At 38.9% G+C, this 24610-nt stretch overlaps 1 protein-coding gene across 1 annotated transcript in view; it reads right to left on the bottom strand.

Moving 5' to 3' along the window:
• hdac4 (histone deacetylase 4) overlaps positions 1-24237 on the bottom strand; it is a 137017-nt gene extending 112780 nt beyond the window's left edge. Inside the window, exons 1-2 of the mRNA XM_011489953.4 lie at positions 24082-24237; positions 12527-12768 (exon numbers count right to left, since the gene is read on the bottom strand). Coding sequence (XP_011488255.1) covers positions 12527-12548 — 22 coding nt within the window. The 5' untranslated portion in view covers positions 12549-12768; positions 24082-24237. The remainder of the gene's footprint in view (positions 1-12526; positions 12769-24081) is intronic.
• Positions 24238-24610: the final 373 nt, after the last annotated feature.

The raw sequence follows: 24610 nt of genomic DNA, 5'->3' as shown, positions 1-24610 counted from the left end.
TGGTTTTTGAGTACTGTTCTTCATTTAGCTTCTCAAAGTTTTCCTTTACAGTATTTTAATTTTTTTGCAACAGGTTACTATGTAAATCTTCTCTCGGTGAGACAGATAGAGTGTTAACTCTATCTTATCCTATCAAAGCCGTGGGTGATAACTAATTGGGGGCTCGTCCGGGATCTTGCTGTTCTTGGTACTTCAGTTAGACATTTGTTATTTGTTGTCATTGGGGTAACTTGTGGTTGAGAAGTCAAACTCTGACTCAGGTAACCAAGCACGGCTGATAATTATCATTTTTATAATATTAACAATTATAAATATAATTAATAATAGGTAGTTCAGAGTAAAAAAACAATAACAACTAAAGTAAATCTTATTTTCTTATATAAAGTAAATATTTTTTTTCTGCCAAAGAACATAGAATGCCTGTCTGCAACTGTGTACCACAGCACAGTGTGGCTGTGCTGTGAGCACAAACAGAACAGAGATTCCTACAATTACTAGTCCTATCTGTAGTATAAATAGGCAAAACGGAGAATATGAGACCAATAACTGTAAAACATGACAAAAAACTCTGTAGTAAAAGTTAAGTATCTGTTAAAAAGTTTTACAAAACAAATCTGTCTCACCAAAAAATCACAGAAATTGACAACCAAAGAAATTTTCAACAAATTGTAATAACCTAAGTTGCAGCAAACAATAACTGTAAAAAACCGCCAAAGAGTTTTAGAGTGGAGCCGGCGAACAATCAACTGTTCGTGATGTTGGTACAGCACGGAACGAAGGGTGTGATGTGAGTCGGCCAGGGCTAGCTAACCCTGAAGTAGGCCTAAGGACACCAACTAAGGACTTCTCAGACCCAAGTCCAAAGTATTCCTGTCCCCTACACAGTTCTTTAGAGGCCAGTTCCAACCAAATGAGAAACTACAGTCTGTTGTCATCAAACAGATGACATATTTTTAGATAATTACATTTTTCTTAGAAACTTTAAAATCATGGCAACACTCGGAGCCTTAAAGTTGCCATCTAACTCAGGCTTTTTTTTCCCAAGACTCTGTGAAAAGTATTTAATGAATGCTAACAGACAAGACAGCAGGGGTGGCAGTCTTTTCCCAGATTAGAGCTTTTGTCTGAATTTTTGTGCATCCAATCAAAATCACAGCTTCATGCTGTTACAGACAAGTAAATATCCTTTTCTTCCATTTTTAAGAATGTTTTTGTTTGTCCCGGGTCTATGTATATGTTTGTTTATAGGTCCTGTGTTGTCGGTTTATGGGTTCTTTGGCATGAATGTCTGGTACACACAAAGGAGTTTGGGGGGCCCTGTTTAGATCTGTGCTGTCAACAAAATCTCCTCTGTTCTACATATATAATGCATTTGTAAGTGGCGGTGCATAAATCCTAACTATTTATAGCACCAATGAACAGACTGAGGGCATGATTATTTGCCGACAACTGGTCACAGACTATCGATTGAATGAAACAGGACATGAGTGAGACTGGCGTGACAGGGGATGAGGTGGTGACCCCTAACGGGATTACGCAAAAGAAAGGAGAATGAAAAAAAGTAAAAACAAATTAACAACAACAAATAAACAATAAAAACATGTCTCCTGTCAGGATACCACACTATTTCAATGTAAATTAAAAAAAAAACATTTGATTCTCATTCCAAGTTTGGGTTGCAATGTTTCCCATTTAGGTTTGAAGTAGAAATTTCTTTCTAGAAGCCCAAAACTTCTACTTTTGCAAACAAAAAGTTGTTGCTCAGCAATATCAGTTCTCCAAAGAGCCCCCCCGTAATGTTAAAGGTCTTTGTGGCCTTATGTCTCAATTTGGACTTCTTCTACTTTAGAACTTTAGAATATGACTAATTTGGTTGCACACTTAATTTCTCAATGGTGCAATCCAAAAAAAACTCAAGTTTTATCAAATACTTTTCCTGGTCTACACCAATCAAAGATAGAGAAAGGCACAAATCCATATCCGATTGGCCGGGTTACATCTGGTCATATCAGATAAGGTGAACAGAAGAAGCTTCAGGCGATGAAAGCAAAGAAAAAGAAAGATTACATTTTTTTTTGTTAAAAAAGTAACAAGGACTTAGTGTTGCCAGTTCGATTAGAAACCATTCTAGTCCGTCATGGCAGGTCACCCGAAAGGCCCGCGGCGCTGTCCAGAGGGGGCTCACTGCACTGTGGCGCAAGCAATCTATTGTGATTGTATTTTTTCTCCACACCGATTGTAATAAAATGGAGATTGCCCTGCAAAATCGGTGGTTATTACAAGATCCTAAATGTCAGTAGAACGGTAAAGCCCACAACGTACAGTAAAAAGGTGCCGCTCTACAAGTGAAGGTGACTGTTTGATCCAATTATTGTAACTACAATGTGAGGCATTTATAGCGGCCATTTCAGTTTAGCCTCAATTATTGGACGGACGGACGGACGGACGGACGGACGGACGGACGGACGGACGGACGGACGGACGGACGGACGGACGGACGGACGGACAGACAGACAGACAGACAGACAGACAGACAGACAGACAGACAGACAGACAGACAGACAGACAGACAGACAGACAGACAGACAGACAGACAGACAGACAGATAGATAGATAGATAGATAGATAGATAGGAAAGGGATATAGGTTTTTTTGCAAAACAAAAATGCAGAAATGGGTTGAGGTGTGATAGACAGCTTCATTAATACAACCAGTGAATTATGCAGTAATATCACATTTAACGAAATTTTACTTTTTGACAGCACAAAGAGAAGACATTATTATTAAGAGAAAATAGAGAAAAGCAGCTGCAAATGCAGTTTGAGGGTGGAGAAAATAGATTCTATGATGTAATAAATCCTGTTTTTGCCTAATTTTACTGACAAATAATTCATAACGGTTTTAATAGGAATTTCAGTGAAGAGAGCGAGGGAGGAAGATAGTAAAACAGAAAGAAATAGTCATTTTAAAGAACAAAAATCATCCTGAAGCTTATAGTTAAGCTTCTGCTGCTGATTTAGTAAACTATAAGGAGGCATTGGTGTGCTGAGTGATGTAATCCTACTATAACTTCAAGGCTATACATGCTCAAGAGAATGTTTTAAGCAGTTTTTTAGCTCGGATACAGTAAAACCCATAATGTAATGCACTGCATCTATTGTAAAAGACTGTGGGAAGATAATGCATGGCAATAATGCATTTGCATTAAAGTTAGTCTAGACTAGAGCCTTGTTCTTCCTGTCTTGCTTTCTCTTTACATTGTCTCTTTACACTTTGGAAAATGTCAAAATTGCGTCATTTAACCCTTTCTCTGACTTATGGAAACTCTTTAAGCGTTTACGCGATCAACGCAATTCCAGCGGATTCTGAAGCACAAAAAAGCAGCAGCTTCAGAATCCGCTGGAATTACATTGATTGCGTAAATGCTACGGTGTCAAAGAGTGCGTGTTATTTAGGTGTTGCAGGTTAAGGGTTAAAACGGGGGGGGGGACATACCGGTTTTCTAAAACAGGATTTTCGCTGCTTAGACTTGTTTAACGAGGTGTCTATAAAATCAAGTACCACTATAGGTGTCCAATAAATCGTTCCAAATTCTAATGAGGTACTACTGAATTATAACTTTTAGAAAATAATGCAGGAAAAAAACAATTGTCTGCGAAGACAATTCTCTGACACTGCATCTCTGTCAGGCCACAGTAACATTCACATATACAGTCATATTTGCAAGCATTTCACCTAGAGTCAGCATTTCTTGATCTCATAAAAGGGAGGGGACACTTGTTTTGTGGCTAATGCCAAGACGCGCATTAGCTCTCAGTTCTCTCATTAGCCGTCTTTAGCTTTCAGTGCTGTCAGTGTGACCACAAACCAACACCGACATTTCAATACTGCAGAGAAGACAAAACCTTTTTCTGTGCAGTTTTCTGCAATGTCTTAGCTGTGATACTGCTCCAGTGTACTGTCTGCTGTACAGCTGTGAGGAAATGATCAGTCTATTGGCTACGATTGGGTGCAACAAAAACAAAGGCTCCCCATAATTGGAAAATTGTCCACAGATTTAGAACATTTTTGCAAAAAACAAGCCAACAGTCTATAATGTAGAAGAAGCAGCCAGATGCGGTCAATCACAGGTAACTGATGAATTGCTAGAGGATTTATGAGTTTTTTCAACAAAAACAAACGATTGTAAGATTGTTAGTTTGTAATGTCAAGAAGAAAAGCATTAGCATTGCCTTTATAATCAAAATAGGGAAAGTGATAAAAGGAAAATTGCAAAGAAAAATGAGACCCAAATTTTATATTTTAAAGGCTTTTACGTCCTATGTACACACTAATAGTGGCTCTGCTCCCAGTGAAACTTTGTAAAGAGCTACAAGCTTCAGTCAGGATGCTTATTGTCAAAACTTATGGGAACGCAGAAAAAACAAAACAAAACAAAACTGTTGCAACCAAGAACAACACGGACAGGTCTGATGTCAACCATCCATAGCAGATCACTACAAACATCTGAAACTGACAGTACGGTTGGTTCTTTGTTCTTCAATACAAACTTCTGAAACAAACAGTACAGTTGGTTCTATCCTTCTTCAGTTTAAGGTTCAGAAACAGTTCTTTTTTTTCTTAGTACAAGGATGTGAAACCAACAGTACGTCAGTCCTTTTTTCTTTAGCACAAACTGACTCAAACTGACTGTACGGCTGGCATTTTCTTATTCAACACAAGGATCTGAAAACAACTGTATAGTTGGTTCTATTCTTCTTTAGTACAAGGATCTGAAACTGGCTATACGATTGGTTCTTCTTCAGCACAAATATCCTAGACTTACTTCAGGGTTGGTACTTTCTTATTCGGTACAAACATCTGAAACCAACTATATGGTTTTTTCAACTCTTCGTTAGCACAGATATAACCAGCTGTACGGTTGGTTCTCTCTTCTTCAATACAAACATCTAAAATCAACTGTATGGTTGGTTTTTCTTCTTCAGCACAAGCATCCAAGACCAACTGTACAGTTGGTTCAATTCTCCTTTGGCACAAAAATCTCAAACTGACTGTATGGTTGGTGTGAGATACTTGTGCTGATGCGCTGTTGTTTGAGGTTTGACGATCTGGGCTTGTTATACAGCCACACAGCTCAACATTGCACTCTGACCGCGGTCTCCTCTGTGCACCAGAGCTTTCCCTCAGGCAAATTTGAGGGCAACTGTCTAACAGCAAAAGCTTGAATAAAATTTGATTACTTCAACACTCACACGCTATTAGTGATCTTAATCTCAGCGCTTACAAGCAAAAAAACAAGAAGATGAAAACAGAAAAAGGCTTGCAGTGTTGCAGATGCATGAATGCTTACAAACCTCAATAGACAGACATGAGCTTTTAAAGAAGTGGAGCCAACATTCTTCCACAGTGACACGAGAGATGAGTGAATTCATTCAGACATTTGTCAGTAAAAGGGTGAAAAACACAATCAACGACCACTGAACAATGGAAGCAATTACACTTCTACATGTCCATTCAGTAAATATGATCACTTTCTCATATGTTGGTCATTTCAGGTTACAAATGAATCAATTGAATATAAGTTGCAGTCACCCATCATGCTTAAGGGTGTTCTGATTAAGGTTGAATATCAAACCACTCAACTTAATTCTCTATTTCGCACGCAAATTGATCTAAAAAGACTGAATTTACACTTTAACAGCCAATCAGTGTAGCACTCCATCATAGCATTTAAGATTTCATGAAAAATGTTAATCCTCATTGAGTCGTTGAAGATGAGGGGATCATTTATTAAACTAATCCCATAAATAAGTCTTTTACATTTACAGAATGTAAAAGACTTTTGCATTTACAATACTAAACTGTTCCTCCTTTCTTTTTCAGATCCAGTTCTCAAAAAAAAGAAATAAATAAAAAGAAAATTACCCATTCAAGCGCCGGCTGTTTACGTTTTAATCTTAATTTGCCCGTTTTAAAAGTTCAGAGATCTTTAAAGTTCACTGACTGCGGCTAATTATACCTGAAAAATATACTTGGCATTTAGAAAAACAACCACCCACTCGTTTATCCCCGAAAATCCAAAATAGCAAGCATGTTTATCCAATACAAGGTTAAAATGTCTGTGTCTTCACACAGCTCAGACTGAAACCTTTCCGGCTTAACAGGGCTTTTTACCTTTTAAATTTAGAAGCTAAGCTCTTATGCCCCTTCATGTGAACATACGGTTAGTTTTGATAATAATAATAATAATAATAATGGATTGGATTTATCTGCGCTTTTCAAGACACTCAAAGCGCTTACATTGTGTCCATTATTCATTCACTCCTCATTCATACTTGGTGACGGTAAGCTACGGTTGTAGCCACAGCTGCCCTGGGGCCGACTGACAGAGGCATGGCTGCCATTTCGCGCCTATGGCCCCTCTGACCATCACCGGGACCATTCATGCACATTCACACACCAGTGGAGCCACACTGAAGGCAAGGAGGGTGAAGTGTCTTGCCCAAGAACACAACGACATTTTGACTGGTGGGAGCGGGGATCGAACCGCCAACCCTTCGGTCATTGGACGACCCGCTCAACCACCTGAGCCACTGTCGCCCCTAATGCGGAGATCCTCCAACATAATCAGAGCTGTTTATTTATTTATTTTAATCATTTTGAGAAACTGCAACATCATAATATTTTTGGTACCCTTGTTGTAGACTTTAATCCAGTTTAGAAAGATTCTCACAGATGCTGAAAGGTCAGCCTGTACTATCACAGGAAAAAAACAAAACAGAAAAGAGTTCAAAACCTTTCTGAGCACAAATCCTGACAAAACTTAATTAATGATTTTACAACATTTTGTAGATAAAGGAATTCTAACCCTCCAGGTGATTCTTCCGCTGTTTGGGTTTTATCAGATGAAGATCAGTGAAATGTTGCCATGCTTCTAGCTTAAGACTTCGTTACATGCACCCGTACAGGGGGTGATCCGTATGGGTGCTGCAGGTGTTTGGATTGTCCGGGTCCATGGAGGGTCATATAGAGGAGCGGCTGAATCTTAAGGGGAACGTAGGTGTGACTTGCAGTTCCCTAGAGCCTCGTCTCCACCACCACAAGGGACGTCGTGAAATTAGAATGTATACAGTCAGGACCATAAATATTTGGACAGAGACACATTCTTTCCAATTTAGTTTCTGTACATTACCACAGGGAATTTTAAATAAAACAACTCAGATGCCATTGAAGTGCAGACTTTCAGCTTTTATTCCATGGGAGCCCATGACATGAAGGGATTGTGTTTAAAAAATGCTTCGGTTTTTCCACATTTTTATGCAATCTTTTTGTTTAACCCATGGAATAAATGCTGAAAGTCTGAACTTCAATGGCATCTGAGTTGTTTTATTTAAAATTCACAGTGGTAATATAGAGAAACTACATTAGAAAGAATGTGTCTCTGTCCAAATATTTATGAATTTCACAATTATGAAATATGTGTGATGATTTGTACAATGCACTTATGCCACACTCTAGTGGTTAGTAAGGTGCGAGTACTGGCCTCTACCGCCCGATTGCGAATGCCATGGGGTGTGCACCTACGTGCCTGTAGGATGTCACACAAACTACACAGCATCTACAAATTACAAAAGGTCAAGTTTCTCCTTGATAAATACTTTTTTAAATTAAAAAATTAACTTTTCAGAATTTCCTGCTGAGCACTCCAAACTTTACCCTGACAAAAGCAAAATATTTCTGCTTTAAAGCAGTACGAGCAACTTGAAACTTAAAATCACATCTCCTCCTGTGATTTTTATCTTCTGAGGTAGTGCTGCACAATATGAGGAAAACTCGCAATGTGATCAATATTGCAGTGACGATATAGCTTGCAATAAATGAACAAATAGAAAAACAACCAAAAACATAATTTTATTTTACTGCAACATTGTAATTTAAATAATAGTCAACCCTAGTCTACCTAGGAGGCCAGCATCTGACATAAAAGGGCTCAATCCAATTAGTCTACACCATGAAGGGGTCCATCCGAATGGTCAAATGCATAAAGGGATTCGTTTGATCCGTTCAACACTTCAAGCTGCCATAAGATTAATTTTGCACCTTTAAGGTAACCATTTATTGCAATTTTCGTCATCTTTTGCGATATGCGAATTGCACAGCTTGATATTGCGATAACGATACATTCGCGATTTATTGTGCCGGCCTATTCTGAGGTAAAAACAAATATTTTAGGCTTTCTGTTTCTGACTTTGAGCATGGCTAATAAAGTTTGCTATTTCTATTTTACTAAATCTTTAAATTGCAACAATCTTGACTTCATAAATAAAACATTCGTATTTTCTACGTTAATTTACGTGTTCTTTGCGTGGTTTATTCATACTTCTTCCGTGGTTTAAAAGTGGTACATTTGTAATACATCTGGAAAAATTTTACGTAAAGACCTCAACCTTTTTTCCCTTTTTCCACCTACATTCACGTATGACCAATGTTCGTCCGTGCATTATGTGCAAAGTGTCCGTAACGGCTGTGTGACACAGCGTTAAGGCTTTAAGCAGCAACTGTACCTGGACAGGCAGAGAACGTCCTCAATCATGACCTTCTGAGTAGAACCAAAGCAAAAAGACTGTGTCTGTAATGAGCTCTCTGCTGCTTCCTGGCTGAGCTGCAAACACAGCATATAACAGGCTTCTGCAGGTTAACTATCTCTGGGAAATGTCTTTGAAGACGGAGCTGTTACAGCTGAGCAGCAAAAGCACATGAAAATGATCAATGTTACCACTTTCCTTATGGCACCCACTGACCCGAGTCGGTTTTTGGTAGATGGGCATCCAACATGTGGATCCTTACATCAGTTCAGTGGTAACATGAGGACAAACCTGCCAGCCAGGACTGTCCATCAAACCTCTGCAGCAGCTTTTTCCCCTGGTTTAATCCCTGAAAAAGTTCATTCCAGCTGGAGAAGCTGAGCCCCTCCTCGCAGGGATTGCGTAACCGCTGTGAACTTCTGATTTTGTATGCTGCAGAGAAGGATTATGTCCTCAGAGACCCGCCGGACCTTCCTCCCCCCTCCTCCCCACTGTCCCCAGTTGACCTGCAGATCACACCTGTCAGCCAGATGTGCCGTAACATCTGCAGAGGGAGTCTCCTCTGCGTGCATCCGAGCATTTTTCATAACAGCGGGAGTCTCATTTCACCCGTAATCTTCACAGTAGAGGTCAGTTCTTCAGTTAATCTCCAGATTGGAAATCTCGCCATCTTTAACAGACTCCACAACCTGGCTGAATCCACACTGGTTATATTTAGCACCACTTCTTGTCATTAAAAATAGTTTCAAGATTCAGCTGCCACAGAACTGCCCCCTCAGAGGGAACGCTTTCCAAGCATTCCAGCTTACTGGCTTAAAGGCCAGAAAGATTTAGGATAGCTTTTAGCTAGTAGATTGGAAAGAAAAACCCTCTTCTTAGGCAAAAGAACATCTTCAGAGAACAAACCAAAACTCATCTCCGGTTTTATTCCAGGCTGAAGAAATTCCTCTATGTAATTACTAGAATCAGATATTCTGAATATCAGTGAAAAGGAAGACAATGGTGAAGCATTAATTCAAGTTACCCAGTGCTGCTTTCATTGTCTTCCTTTTTTTTTAAAATCAGAATTTACTCTGATTTCCATCCATCTGCCCCCCAAGGAGCGTTCTGCAGAAGCAACAAATGCATTTCTGTGTCTGTAAAATGTCTCTGCTTCTCACTTCTATGTGCTCTTTTTAGCGGTGTTTTGCTTCATGACAATTTCCAAAGCTTTTAACTAAAACCCAACAATTACCACTCCAGCCTTTTCTCTGTCACACTGCCATCCATCCGCAGAGGAAGAACCATCATGGGGCCAAGCAGGTGTTAAGCTCTCCTTTTGAAGATTATTTTACATTTTCAGTGGCCTGGACCAGATCGAGCTGCTTTCTTCTAATCTACCACTGAAAGCTTTTGATAGAAGCAAGTCTGAGTGAAGTTAGTGATTATGAGCCATTTAAAAGAAACTACAGGGGAAAAAAAGGGAAGAAATTAAAATATATCTCACTTTTAAAGTTTAAAAATGTCGCATGAGCTTAAATATTCTGCAGAAAAGACTTTTGGACATGGAAAAATAAAAGATGCTGCTTGAATTTATTTTTTTAAATCTTTCCATTTCCGGACTATTTAGTCAAAAAGCACACCTCCAATAATCACTCTACAGCAAAGGAGTAACTTTGGCCCAGTATTTCGAAATTCGGCATTTCCCTTTGATCACAAATAACAAACTATTTAAAGTCCACATTATTTTTTCTGCTGAGAACTGTCTTTAAAGTTTACAGATGTTTAGAGAAAAACAGCTAAATGATGCTGTGATTGCAGAAACCTTAACATTAACACTGAAAAAAGGCTTTGTTTTGGGTAATATCATTTTAGTAAACATCTAGCATAAATGGAAATAAATGGAAATTATGAACAATCTAATACTTTTTAGGAAACTTTAAAGGGTTTTAGTTGGTCACACAAAAAAAAACATTAAAATAAGAGCAAAAAAACCTCCTACGAAATCCAAACTTTATATTACAAGTCTGAAAAATCTATGCGTATTAGTATTGAAACAAAAATGACAATTTTACTGATTTTAAAAACAATTTTGTTTCTGGTGTCCTTAGACAGCTCTTTGGTTTTGGCCATAGTAGAGTTTGGAGTGTGACTGTTTCAGGTTGTGGACAGGTGTCTTTAATATAGATAACAAATTCAAACAGGTGCCATTAATACAGGTAACCAGTGGAGGACAGAAGAAATTACAGTGAGAGCCACAAATCTTGCTTGTTTTTTGGTGACCAAATACTTATTTTCCACCATAATTTACTAATTAATTCTTAAAAAAATCAGACAATGTGACTTTCTGGATTATTTTTCTCATTTTGTTTCTCATAGTTGAGGTATACCTGTAATAAAAATGGCATGCCTCTCTCATCTTTTTAGGTGGGAGACCTTGCAGAATTGGTGGCTGACTAAATTCTTTTTTGCCCCACTGTAGATGTTGATTCTCCAACAGCGCCCTCTCTGGCACCGTCCATACACTACAGTCAAACTATTGAGGTAAAAGACCCTTAGTGAGCAAAGTAAAATGACCTTATGGGGTAAAAAAAAAACAGTCCACTGTGAAAGAGTCCCAAAACATACTACATCTAGAGAAGGTCCTGCACAAATGTGAACAAGAAGTTCTCCCAAATTGAGGGAAATACCTATAAAAACAGTGAGATGCTTTGGAAACAAATAGTATTGAAAAAATGCCAGTTCTACAAAATGGAATTTAAAAAAAGCTGCCAGATTCTCTACACAACCAGCTAAATGCAGCAATAGACAAGGTAAAAGAAAAATTCTTAAGGTGGCAGAAACATGGCTGGACAAAGAATATAAGCAATTATTAAATTAACCATTTGTTTGTTTCCACCCCTTTGATTATTTTGCACAAGCCCGAGCATTTTTAACATTCTCTCTATAGCCTCCAGCAGCCGACGCCTCCTCTCTGTTTCACTTCCAGACAGGGGAGTTGCTGCAATTTATTAATGCAGGATGCCTCTCAGCCAGGACAGGCCACCGGTTGCTTCTGCCGGAGAGGAGACCACAGAAAGGAGGTGTTGCGGTGGAGAGTTTGTTCTCATTCTGACAGCAAGGCGAGAGATCAGTTTGAAAATGCAGAGCAGCGAGTCAACACTGCAGCTGCTGCCATCCAAGTTCAAGTCAGGCAAAAAGTTTTTAGGTGCTGTGCAACTCACAGGAGGATCTATCCCACATGTCAAACGGTTTTAAAGACAAAAAAAAAGCAAAATATCCAAAAACTGAAACTAGAAAAGATCTGCTGAAAACCTCAAAGTTGAATAGACACAATCTGGGAAATGAACAAGGCAGGCTAAGACATGAAAAGAAAAAACAAGCAAAGCAATGGCCCACACAGAGTTTCAATTATGTAACAAGATGCATTCAAAAAGTTACGAAGAGGAACACGATGATACAAATCACAGATACCTCTGTCTCATGCCAGCATTCCCCACTATGTGACGACCTAAAACTTTGCTGCTGACGCAAATGCTTTTGGCTCCCGACCCAACCACAGTTCAACAGACAAGAGGTTGATGCAAGCACTGAGGCCATTAATAGCACAGCAAGAAACAACCAGCTGGGATTTGGTTCCTCTTGAAATGACTTCAATAAACAAATCAAGAGCAGAAAAGAAGAAAGAACTGGTCTTTGACATGGTCAATCTGAAGAAGTAAAAAGTCTAAAACCTCAGTCATGGTTGTGATTAGGGAGGGATTTTTGCAGAGCCAACGTGACAAATCGAGCCCTTTCTAAAGTCATCATTTATGAATGCAACCTAACTGCTTGTTAGTTTAAATCTGTTGAAGGACTCACACAAAAACCATGCACAGTTAAAGAGAAGAAAACCAACTGCAGCTTTTATAGCAAAAAGTGTGTTTGCATCGACGAATCAACAAATCTTTTTTGGGCCTTACCTTGATGATTGTGAGAGTTCATGTTTTGGTTGCTCGTGCAGACGTGAAACAGGGGCAGTGGAGAACATTTGGGGGTTGTCAGTGCTCCCGCTGAGTTCGGTGAAGCAGACGTCGTGTGTTTCCAAGCTAAGCTAAGATGGAACACAGAAGGACTGTTTCTCAGGGCGTCATCACTGGGGGCCCCATGAGGTCACTGTGGTCACTTCTGAAGAGGGTTCAACTTCCTTTGCCCAACAGTAGCACTGTGAGGAATAAAGGAAGAAAGTCAGACAATAATGATGATGAAAAGATGAAGCCTTGAATTGTATATCAAGGGACAACAAACGTCTGTGACAAGTAGGAAAGAATTAACATTTAAGATAAGCTACTTTCATCTCAGTCATCTTAGAGTACAGGCACTCTATACTTACCGGTAAGTTGGCTCTAAAGTTATTAATTAAGATCAGTATACTCCAAATTTTATAAAGCAAGCAGTTTTGAGTTATCCTCTACTAATGCTGATCTAAGACTCCTCTAAAGTTCTTAGTTTGTGGCAGTTGTCTATTCATTGACTGCAGATGGGATCAACCAAACTGATGAAGCCGGACAAATACGTCAAGTTTAGCCTAAGGATTTAATTCTACCCTCAAGAGCAGTGGTCTGTCCTTAACCCTCAAAGGCTACCCTGTTTGTCTTCCAGCTAAACACACCCTATTTACTGGTGATTACGTAGATAAGGCGTGTTCAGTCATTTCTCAGCTGGATTAACCTGATCCTGTTGATCGGCAGAAACTGGGCTAAAAAATAAGCAAGTAAGTAGGTACTGATGACCAGGTTAGTAACCACCAGGGTGGAAAAAGAAACAACCACAGCTCCGCCCACACATTTTCATAAAGTTGTATTTTTTCATCTCTTGTACAAAGTTATCCATCGTTCTCTCATCATTTGACTTTCATTTCACACTCAGCAAACAAACTTTGCTAATGAAACTTTATTTTGGGTTGCAACAACGAAAAATAATCACTTTCCAGCCACATATCTGTTTGTGAAAAAATAAACTGCATCCACTGCTGGAACAGTTATGTTTAAGGAACAAGAACAGCTCTTTGTGTAGGTGTTTGTGAAGGGTTAGGGTTGGGATTCAATTTAAAAAATACCCTCTCAAACTCCTATTAATTTATTTTAAAGGAAACAAATTTGACTGTGTGAATAATTAGAACCCAACCCTGTTTGACTAATCACAGTCTACGTACCTATGACATCTGAGGAACCAGAGAAACTGACTAAATTAAAAGAAGTTCATTTAAGACTTCTCAGAAGACGCAGGAAACTGATTTTGATTTTAGGTCATACCAATGGTGATCATTCATAATATTTAACTCAAAAACATCAACTTTGTGATAAGTCATTACATTTTATGTAGAGGTGAATTCTTTAGCCATCAAGGTCAGTTTAGGAAATACACTCCTAAAGTAAAATACATAACCTGTGAAAAAAACTAAATTAAAACCAGTCATTTGTGCTTCAACAACTATACATAATTACCAACATTAAACTTGTGGATATTTGCCTTTCTCTTAATAAATAAAAGAAACAAACATAGTAGAGGTTTTAAATCCGACAGGTGTAAACAGAGTACAACGAATAACACAGACAGACTGCTTTTGTTTAGTTTTCTCAAAACAACTTGTATGCAAACTTCGCACAGCCCACATGACGTCCAAATGTCACGGATGATAAATAGATATTCAGGTCAAACCTTCAGGTCAAAGACAGAACTGGTAAAAAATACATGAAGCATTTCACGCACACTCACTGCCTCTTTAGGTCAATACGAATGGACAAAAGCCTCGTGTGTTCTTGGTTCTACAAGTTTTTCTAGTACATTTACATTTTTGCTCTCAAATTTCAACAGTTTTTTTCCTCAACCATCCTATTGAAAACAGTTCTTACACTTTAAACTGGCAGACATGTCGTTTTTTTATGAATGAAACTTGAATTTTTCATGATGCCAGACAGAAAAACAGTTCTAGCAACTTAATAAACATTTCCAAAGCACTTTGAAAGCTGTCAGGCACAATCTTAGTGGCATTAAAATAACATGCAGTTGGACAGCGAGATGTAAACAACAATTAAAGAGACCCCCCTTGCCTAGTTTCTGAAATAAATCATTAAAAAACCTGCGTGCCATGAAAAGCTCTTCAACCTCTCAGCTCTGATTGAGCATAAATTATTCAACCGAGTAGAGGAAACGCTTGTTTTCTATGGACTAACTTAGTTCTGCCTTTTTCTTGTTAGTGGAAAAATAGGACAATATCTATTTAAAAATGCGATATTTATATAAAACACTTACAGTCTGCTCAAACCAAAGTGCACAAATTGGCCTTGCTAGAAATAAAGGCTTATGGCAACATAATGTTTTATGCTGCTTACCTGCATTTTACGTCAGTAATGTAAATGCAAGGAAAACCACTACAATAGAAAACGTTTTGATTTTATCAACAGGTTTTTCAGACTTATCTGCTATTTAGATAGATTCCTACTTATTTGTCTATGCATTTGTATAGATTAGAGGCATTTTCGGATGTTAATGCAAATCTCTCAGGCACCAGAAGCTTCAGCTCTGCCGAGGTGCTCAATTCATTGTTATTCCTAGTTGCCTCCATCCTTAACAATGTTAGAGTTTGCAGGCTAAGGTGCATTTCCTTAACTTCCAGATTGAGGTGCATTTCAAACGCACTATTGAAATTATGGGAACTAGTGAAACTGAAAACTGCACTCATCATGTATAAAGCCAGAAATAACATGCTACTAATAAACAAACAACAAATGTTGAAGGACAGAAATGGGAGTTACAATTTAAGAAATCAGCTGAACTTCAAAATGCGGTGCATTCACACTACAAAAGAAAAAAATAAATGTGCATTTCAATTTGTGGTGTGGATTTATAGAACGGATTGAATGAAGGTTTACAACAAACCAAAAGTTTACATGCATTCAAAAAAACCTACAAGATGTTACTGATGGAATTGTACAAGGCAAGAAATGATCAATAAAAACAAAAATGTCACTTCTTGTGAATGTATAACATGTAAAAACTGTAAATAAACATATACGCAGATCATCAGGTGTTGTAACACAGCTGTGGGATCATACAAGATTTCTCTTCAACCCACTCCTTTTCAAGCACACGGTCTTGTTTTATCTGTCTATTTTAAACCCTTGTGTTTATTTTTATTTGTGCTTGAAATAAAGAAAATTGAATTGAATTGAATTACGTTTAAAAATAATAGCTGTCCAATTTATTCACCAACTAACCACTGGAGGCTTGTTTTGCAAGCAAGACAGTCCCCTAAACACTTTAAAGCGAAATAGACAAATGTTACAGCAAAAAAAGGAAACTTTAATTAATGTTTAATTAATTATTATTATGCAGTTCTTAGCCAAAATCAAAAGACTTGAGTTCTTTTATAAGACAACAGATTTAAGAAAGAGAAGCCCAGCCCCCCTTTCCTTCCCCACTGCTGAGAACTCTTGGGTTGCGTCTGAATTCCCACCCTATCCCCTAACTACTAAAAATTAACCAAACATTTTTTTGGAAAAAATTGCTCTGACGCAATGCATTGTGGTCTATATTTGCCAATCTAGTGAGCATCGATGCACACTGGTTTTTCGCATGGACTTCTGGGAAATTTCTAGGGCACCAAATTTTGGAGTTGTAGATTCGGGCAGCACTCCAAAATGGCGTATGCATTAAATAGTGCACTATATAGGGGTTAGGGTGGGAATTCGGACATAGCCTTGGTTTATACCCTCTCCCGCTAGCTTACAGCCCCTCACAACCTAACTTTACAGTTGCAGCAAAAGTGGTGAGTATTATTGGAGCTATCCAGTAGTACAGTTTTGAGGCAAATGCCAGCACAGACGAGGCTGTGGCCTGCCAATTGTAGCTTCTACGTCACACCTACAGGCTTTTTGAATCTGCACTATTTCATCTGCTTCTGGTTCACAACAATTTGAATAATGAATTCACAAAAATGCAAATTTAAGCTTAATTTCATTCATATATGTCCCCCATCATCAGAAATAGGAAACAATAAGACCTTAACAACACCAAAATACAAGTTTTAGAGTGGCTCTTCAACTACAGTCTATAAAACACTTTACTTTATATTTTCATTGAATCTTGTAACTAATCTTACATGAATAACATCAGACACCCAACCCAATTTCCTCTTTTTTCCCATCTTGGTTTAAGTTTTTAGCTGCCAGAGTTCTCTCATTGTTTGCTACTTTGTTTTAAAATTAAATTCCAATTATTACTTGTTTCCTGTTCCCAACGGTCTCTTTAATTGGCTGTTGGCCACACCCATTTGCAGTTGTTTCTATATTTAGTTTAAACGGCTGGGTAGCTCGGTTGGTAAGTTTTAAAGGCTACCACGCAGGAATCCAGGGTTCAATTCCAGGGGAATGAACAATGGTACTGGCGAGCAATTAACATCCTTGGGCAAGACTCTTAACGCCACTGCCTCCCGATCGCGGTTTGGCTGCAGCTCACCGCTCCCCCAGGGGATGGGTCAAATGTGGAGAAGAATTTCCCCATTGTGGGATAAATAAAGTATCAATTATTATTATTATTAACTACCAATTTGAAACCAGATTCTGAGTTTTGATCAGGCCTGCTCTCCTCACAGAGACCGTCTCCATGAAGCCTGATGGGGATTTTACCAAGATGAAATCTGACAGAACTGTATATACTGCAGATCTGATACCAATCAGCTGCATAACTTTATGAACAGCAATTTAGTTTAAGTCTTTGTCTTTGCTAGCAGCCATTTAAGAAACGTCCATCTAATCACAGCAAGTGAGCAGCATTTTAATGTGCATGAATTGTTGCCCACACGCTGATATTATGGTGAAAGGAGTGCTTTTGCTAATATGAGGTCAATGTGAAGATCAACAAATGTTTTAGCTCTTTTTTGCCAAAACAACACTTCTGCCATACTTACCGCAGAAGTGACGCTGAAAGTTTTTTAAACGCTGCCACCCACTCAATTTCAAAACGAAAAGCTTTGGCATGAAAATGGAAGAGAAACTCAGGAAAACTTAGATTTTATTCAGTTGCTGGTTTTTTTATTCTGTTTGCATTTTCACCTCCAACTATTAAAGTGACATTATAGTGATGATGCACACAAGCCTGCTGACATTCGTGGACTAAAATCTCCATGTCGTTGTCTTGGTAACAAAAAAAAGCAACAAGCTGGAGTCGACGAAAAAGAAGGAAGTGACATATTTCCAGGCAGTAAGCCAAGCACAAGCATGTACTGCATGACACAAGTCCACTCCACTTTACTTTCCTAATTACTCACACTCTTCCTAAATCCTTTTACTTTTAACCTCTTGGCTTTTGCCTGTTTTTATGTAGACATACTGAAGAAAGAATGAATAAATACTCACATGTTTACCTTCAATCATCTCCAAACGACCCTAATGTTCTTGTTTCATTTCCCCAGATTTCAACTTTGTGTTTTTGCTCAGCTGAAACATTTTCTTTCTGCTATTTAGAAACATGTATAGACAGCGTTGCCTAGAGTTTGTCTAAACTAGAAGCAAAAACCTAATGCCTAATATATTGATTGCTTGGTCCTCTTCTGATTGGGCTATTCTGTCATTTTTACAGGACAAGGAAACAAAATGATTTTTGCCCAAGAGACATCTGGACAAAAATCATTGGTAGCAATGCTGCAGGTTAGGTAAACGTACATGGAACGTTTTAAACAACTGAACAAACATTTTCTGGTTCAGATCAGGTTGTGTGGTGGTGTTGCTTAGAGTGTATGAGTGGGTGAAACTTGGAACTGTCAGAAAATGCACATTTGTGTTCTAATGTGAATAAGGAAGGCAGCTGAAAGCTGCAGATCAGAGTTAGACTCCACACTGATTGACTGCATTTCCACTTTTATGATGGCATACCTTTTAAGAACACTGGAGGCTGTGGTTCCAACCACACTGACATGGGCTGCATTGCAGCGCTACCAGACTCCAGATGACCAGCAGGTCAAAGAGTCACCAGATGTGTTTGTTGATTATAGTCTGGAAACATGATCTTCTCCCTCCAAATCAGAAACGAAAGCTACATTCGCACCAGCCACATCAACTTGTGTACAAGTGACCATTTTCATTGTAAAGTCTTTGTAAATGCCTGTAAACCCGTGTCGATAATGAAGGAGAATTTAATGATTGCAGTCTGTGCCCGGCTGGAATTCTATGACACCAAGTCTTTCATATATCGGAACAGCTGGGAAAGAAAAAGCCTGGAGCAAGATACACTCGATTTGTACCACTTTGATGTTTCATACAAAGCCTCTTCCAACTGACGGTGGTGGACATGCGCTACTGAACTGTAAAAAAAAAAAAAAAGAAGCCCCTCCTTTTCGCTACCTGTTTGTCCAGTATGAACACCACAGAATGCGTATGGTGCGTTCTTAAATGAACAGCAAATGCCCAGGGGGAATGTAGCATTACAGCAACCTGGAGTTTTCTTCGAATCTTAAAGGCTCTAAAATGAACCCAAAGATCGGATAGTGGCACTACCGTAACCACAACGCTCTCCGTTGAAGTAACACAACAGAAAAACCAAGGTGGGGTTGGCTCACACATGAACATATTCTCAAAGATGAAGATGCTTTACAACAAACCCATCCACTTTGAGGCTAGTATCTATGGTAATCAAAACTCAACTCGTACCAAGGCGTGGCATCTAGTGGTGTGAAGAAGGAAACCATATAACGGAAATGTACCTTAACTCTTTGATAACAGCAAGTAACACATGATCTTTGAACTATTGTAACACTTCGACCGCTTAGCAATTAGGGTAATTCTAACGGATTCTGACGCTGATAAAAGTAGCTTTGGGAACAAAATGATATCTCCCTTGAGACAAAAATAAGAATCAGAGAGCTGAAAAGGAAGTGGTGCATTCTAATACATTTCAGAAAAACATGTTAAGTTTAACTGCACAAGTTATCAAATGATGTCCCATTGATTCAACAAAAAAAGTATAACAGAATTTAAACCTTTAACACCAGAGATATCATCAGGGATACCTAAATAATACACGTTCTTTGACATACAATAACTCTTTGAGACTTAACGCAATGAACATGAATTAGCTTTGCATTGTAACACATAGGAACATTTACTGTGTTGCATATCTGCAAAATCAGGAATTACATTAATTGTGTAAATGGTTGAAGAGTTTCAGTAGTTGAAAGAATGTCAACATGTCAACATAACCCGTGGGCAATGTTAGGGAACACCCTGGACAGGTCGCCAGTCCGTTGCAGGGCCACGAGGCAGGTCAAAACAGGACCATGCACACTCGCATTCACATTTACACCTAGGGACAATTTAGAGTAACCAATTAACCAATGGTGCATGTTTTTGGATTGTGGGAGGAAGCCGGAGCCCCCAAAGAAAACACACGCATGCACTGAGAGAACATGCAAACTCCACACAGACATGACACAGAAAGGTCCCCCATTGGTGATTCTGTTTCAGGTCCCCAGCTGGAACATATATTCTTGCCTAACAGCGAGAGTTCTAACCACTGTTCCACCACGCAGCCCAAGATGTCACCGGTGACACAAAATAACATGTAAGAAGTCACGGGTGACACAAAATAACACACAATCTTCCAATTGCCCCAACTCTTCAACCTTTAACGCAATTAATGTAATTCCAACAGGTAGGGAAGTGTTGCATATCAACGCAAAGTTTTTTTTCTCCGTGTCAGTATCAGTTGGTTTTAGCTAGTTTTATGTTAACTTATAACCCTTTTAACCCAGATGTGATGAACATGTTTACTTCAGAATGCATCTCCAGAGATAATTGCTATCCATGCTTGTAAAAGTTTGTAAAAGAGTTTAGAAAGCTGGTAAACAAATCTCAAATATCAAAGAGCACCCAACCTCTACAACAGCCTCAACAGACACAAAAATATACAAGCAATTATGTCCTATCAAACAGCAAAATGGTTGCCAACTGATCTTAGAATGCTGCCGGAGGTTCAAAGTTAGGCCGAGGTCCTGGCAAAGCGCAAGCATTAAAAATAGGTTTATTCCTGGTGATGTGAGAAAAAACCCAGTATAAAAAGGCTGGACGTGGGAGAATGATTCAGAGCAATGAACTAATCGGCTGACCCCAAGGATCAACACAAGGACTCATCAGGCTTCAAATCACATCAGTTGAGCTTGAGAGCTTTTGTATGGTTGCCAGTTCGATTCTCTGTATTCCTTTCACAGATTTGAATCTTCCCCTTGTCTGCTTTTATTGCTTTAGTGGAAGTATCCAACTTACTGTCGATTATTAACTCATGTCACAGAAACCCAGAAAGGAACAAGGAAAAAAATAGCAGATGGGAAGATAATTGGTTCATCAAGAAAACAATGATGAAAAATTCCTGGAATATGTCTTCTAAAAAACTGAGACCAATACAAAGCTGCAGAACTGTGATTGTTCTCCCTCCAAACCAGAAACAAATCAGAGCAACCTGGAGCTGTCTTCAAATCTTTATTTTGCTTACTGGTTTTAAAATCAACCCAAAGACTGAACAGTAGCACCGCCGTCGCCACAAACTTCTTCGTTGTTGTGATGTAACAACAGAAAAACCAACCGGAGTTGGCATATACAGGAAGACATCCTTAATTTTGAGATGCCTTACTACAAGCCAGCCCATTTCAAGGCAGGTTTCAATGGTAGTCATAGTTTGATTAATACGAAAGCATTAAAAGACAACATAAGACTACATGGTAAGGTGAAGACAAGATTCTTGGACATGGTTTTCAGAGCCCTGCTTCATATCATTAAAAAGACCCTTAAATGTGGCAGCATCACAAGCAACAAAGCATCCTTCCTACCAGAATGAGGTACATCAGTTAGCTTTGACACTAATACAGTACTGCAAACTCTGTTGGAATGGTTGGAGGATACAAATAAATTTCACGTCTCCAACTGGTTTGGTTTGTGTTCACACATTTCCAGATACAATGCCAAGGCTAAAGAAGATCAAACTGCTAAGAAATATCATGTAAGCCACACACAATATCACTCACTTTGGGGGCTAAACTGCCTGAACAAGAGGGTGAAAACCACAGAGAGAGAAAAACCACCTAGTCTTACTAATCCTCTAGTTATTACTAGTTATTAGATTGCAATAAGTGCTTATACTTCTTCCCTTTCCATCAACTGCAACCCCCCTGGGGGGGGGGGGGGGGGGGGTTTCCAGGCATGTCCCAACGAGGGGACACCCTGGGAAAGAATCAGAAAGCACTGAGGAGACTTCATCTCTCACCTGGCCAAGGAATAACTTGGAGGAGCTGGAGGAAATAATCCAGGAAGAGAAAAGCCTGTCCTCCGGAGAAGTGGATGAAAATGGGTGGGTGGGTGGATGGATGGATGGATGGATGGATGGATGGATGGATGGATGGATGGATGGATGGATGGATGGATGGATGGATGGATGGATGGATGGATGGATGGATGGAATGCAGTAGGCACTTTTCGCCTAGTGCTTGAAAATCAGAACAGCCTTGATCTCACTGCAAAATGTTTTAACTAGTCCCTGGTAGTACGTAGAACTGTATTCCATCAGAACAAATCAAATTTGGTAAAATAAATAAATATAACACAAGCCATTTACAGCAAAATGTTCATCTTGTAAAATAAAGTTCTTACTTGTGACATCATGTCAGGATAGGAAACAAGACATCAACACTCAATCATAAGCAGGAGAAGGAGCCCACATGTGCACTAGACAGGATGTCTGGGAAGAGATTTCAACCCAGAGATTACTCAGTGATCTCATGATTCCTGAAAGATCTCTCAAGTAATCTCACAATTGCATCTGAACAGGCGGTGTTCTACTGGCTAAAAGACGAAGCATCACCAGGTCTAGAACAGGCCTTTGTCGTGATCATTTTTCATAATAATATGGAAAACACCAAATGACTACATTGAAATTGGTTCAGTTTGGGTTTTGAAGAATGTATTCAGGTTTGAAAAACTTCTTTCAAGAATGACCCCAGGCGATAATAGGGAGGCAGGTTTATACGGTGGCCCTGAAGGACAAATCACATCAATAAATCACTCGACACGAAAATATTTTAAAGATCAAAACCACAATTAAAAAAGCAAAACAAATATTTAAAAAAAAAATAAAAAAAAACAGCATTGCATTTCAGAAACATTCCAGAAACCAAAACAAAAATACATTTCAGCAAACAAAATGTTAGAAAAACAAAAGACAATGAGAAACCAGAAAAGGTAGGTACTATGGGATATCGCTGATTAGATGATTTATCACTTCATGTTGAATAACTTTTTAGTTAAAACGATGGACAAATGGCATCATCCAGTCAGCAATATCCCATAATACCAACCTTTTCTGGTTATTATTGAGTTTCTGTCAATTATTTTTGCTTTCTGAAATGTAATTTTGATTTCTTTTTTATGAAAACGGAAACCGTAGATGGGTCTTAAACTTTAAGAGACATTCATTCATTCATTCATCTTCTTAACCGTTTATTAAGAGACAGATTGTTAAAAAAAATAAAAATGAAAAGAATCTAGGTTCAATATTTCTAATACGGATATTTTTTCCCAAAGAAATCCACAAGTTTTAAAGAACTTTTACCTCAAATTGGTTTAAATATTTTGCCCAAACTGTTTTGCACAAAATACTAAATCTTCACACTTCACCTTTAACTCATTCAAGGTCATTTCCTCCTAAAAAATCTAACATTTTGCTTTTGTCAAAGTTTTCATAATGATGCGAGTTTGCATGTTGAGCACTAATGTGATGAAGTGGAAGGTCTACAGGGTTTGGTCTCCATCTGCATCATCTGAGCGTTTCCCTGGTGACCCCGCTGCTGCTGCTGTGGGGCCTGCAGTGACTCTCAGCCAGAGCGCGTGAATTCTTTCCACTGGTGAGGCTCCACGGGAGTCTTGGCAGAGCGAGTAGCGGCGCTGCTGCTGCTTCTGCCGCCGCTGCTGCTGTGTTTACACTTCATGAAGACACGAGTTTACACCCAAAGCTGCGGCTTCAGCACAGACACCGCTTTCTTCTCACGCACGCGCACAAACCACAGCTGAAGCGCTGTCTGTCAGCTAAAGTCGCCGGTAAACAGAGTTTCTTTAGTGCGCTTTGGAGCGCGTGGCGCAACTGTTCTAAACATCTGGCAGCTTTTGCCCCACTTTTACTGAAAATAAATATGAATGTAAAAAAACAAAACAAAAAAACTAGGCTCAGTGTTGTAAGTTTTTCTGATTGGGTTCGGTTGACTTTTCACCACACAAAAACAAACCCAAAAGTGAGAATGGAGCCAGAACCGCTGCGCGCGGGGGTTCGGAACTGTGGGAGTGTTGCGCAACATCATCCTTTTTGGTAGCTGAGGTTTAGTAGAAACTCTGAGGAGGAAAATAACTGTCTGGCTGCGGGACAGAGGAGGAGGGCGCAGCAACTTTTAACAAAGAAGAGGTGACAGCTTGATTTAGAAAACACACAATCGACACACAACCTGGAGTGAGAAGAGTCACGCGCAGGATTTCCCCCCGAAGCATCCACGGAGCCGGGCTTTCAGGAGCCGCTGCGCTGGAGACACTCAGCCAACTCCTCCGCCATACTGAAGCCATCACGTGTCGGACAGCCTCCCTGTTTCCGTAGGAGGCGGGGTCTACACACAAGATGATTGACAGCTGAGCAAATACTCTGATTACTTTAAGCACTCCTTTGGGAAAGTTTCAAAAGTTAAGTACAGCAACATTACCTTCCTTAGAATAAACGTCTTAGTTGAAACAAAAACTTTTATGTTTTTAAAACTTAAACTTACAATAAAGTTGGAAAATATCAAATAAATAAAAGTCCATTTGAACCAAAAATATTTTAAGAAAGAAATCAGTTTCCTAAAAAAAAGAATATGAACATTATCTTAAATGTGATCATTTTAGAATAATGAAAAAAAAGTATAAATCAGTAAAAAGTATGGAGCAGATAAAGAAATGAAAAGATCAAGTTTCTCATTAAAATTTGTTTTCTAATGAATGGAT

Source organism: Oryzias latipes, chromosome 21 (assembly GCF_053564925.1).
Source record: "Oryzias latipes strain Hd-rR chromosome 21, Olatipes_Hd-rR_3.1".
Lineage (NCBI taxonomy): Eukaryota > Metazoa > Chordata > Actinopteri > Beloniformes > Adrianichthyidae > Oryzias > Oryzias latipes.
The sequence above is the reverse complement of the archived record's forward strand: the minus strand, read 5'-3'. Positions and strand labels throughout refer to the sequence as shown.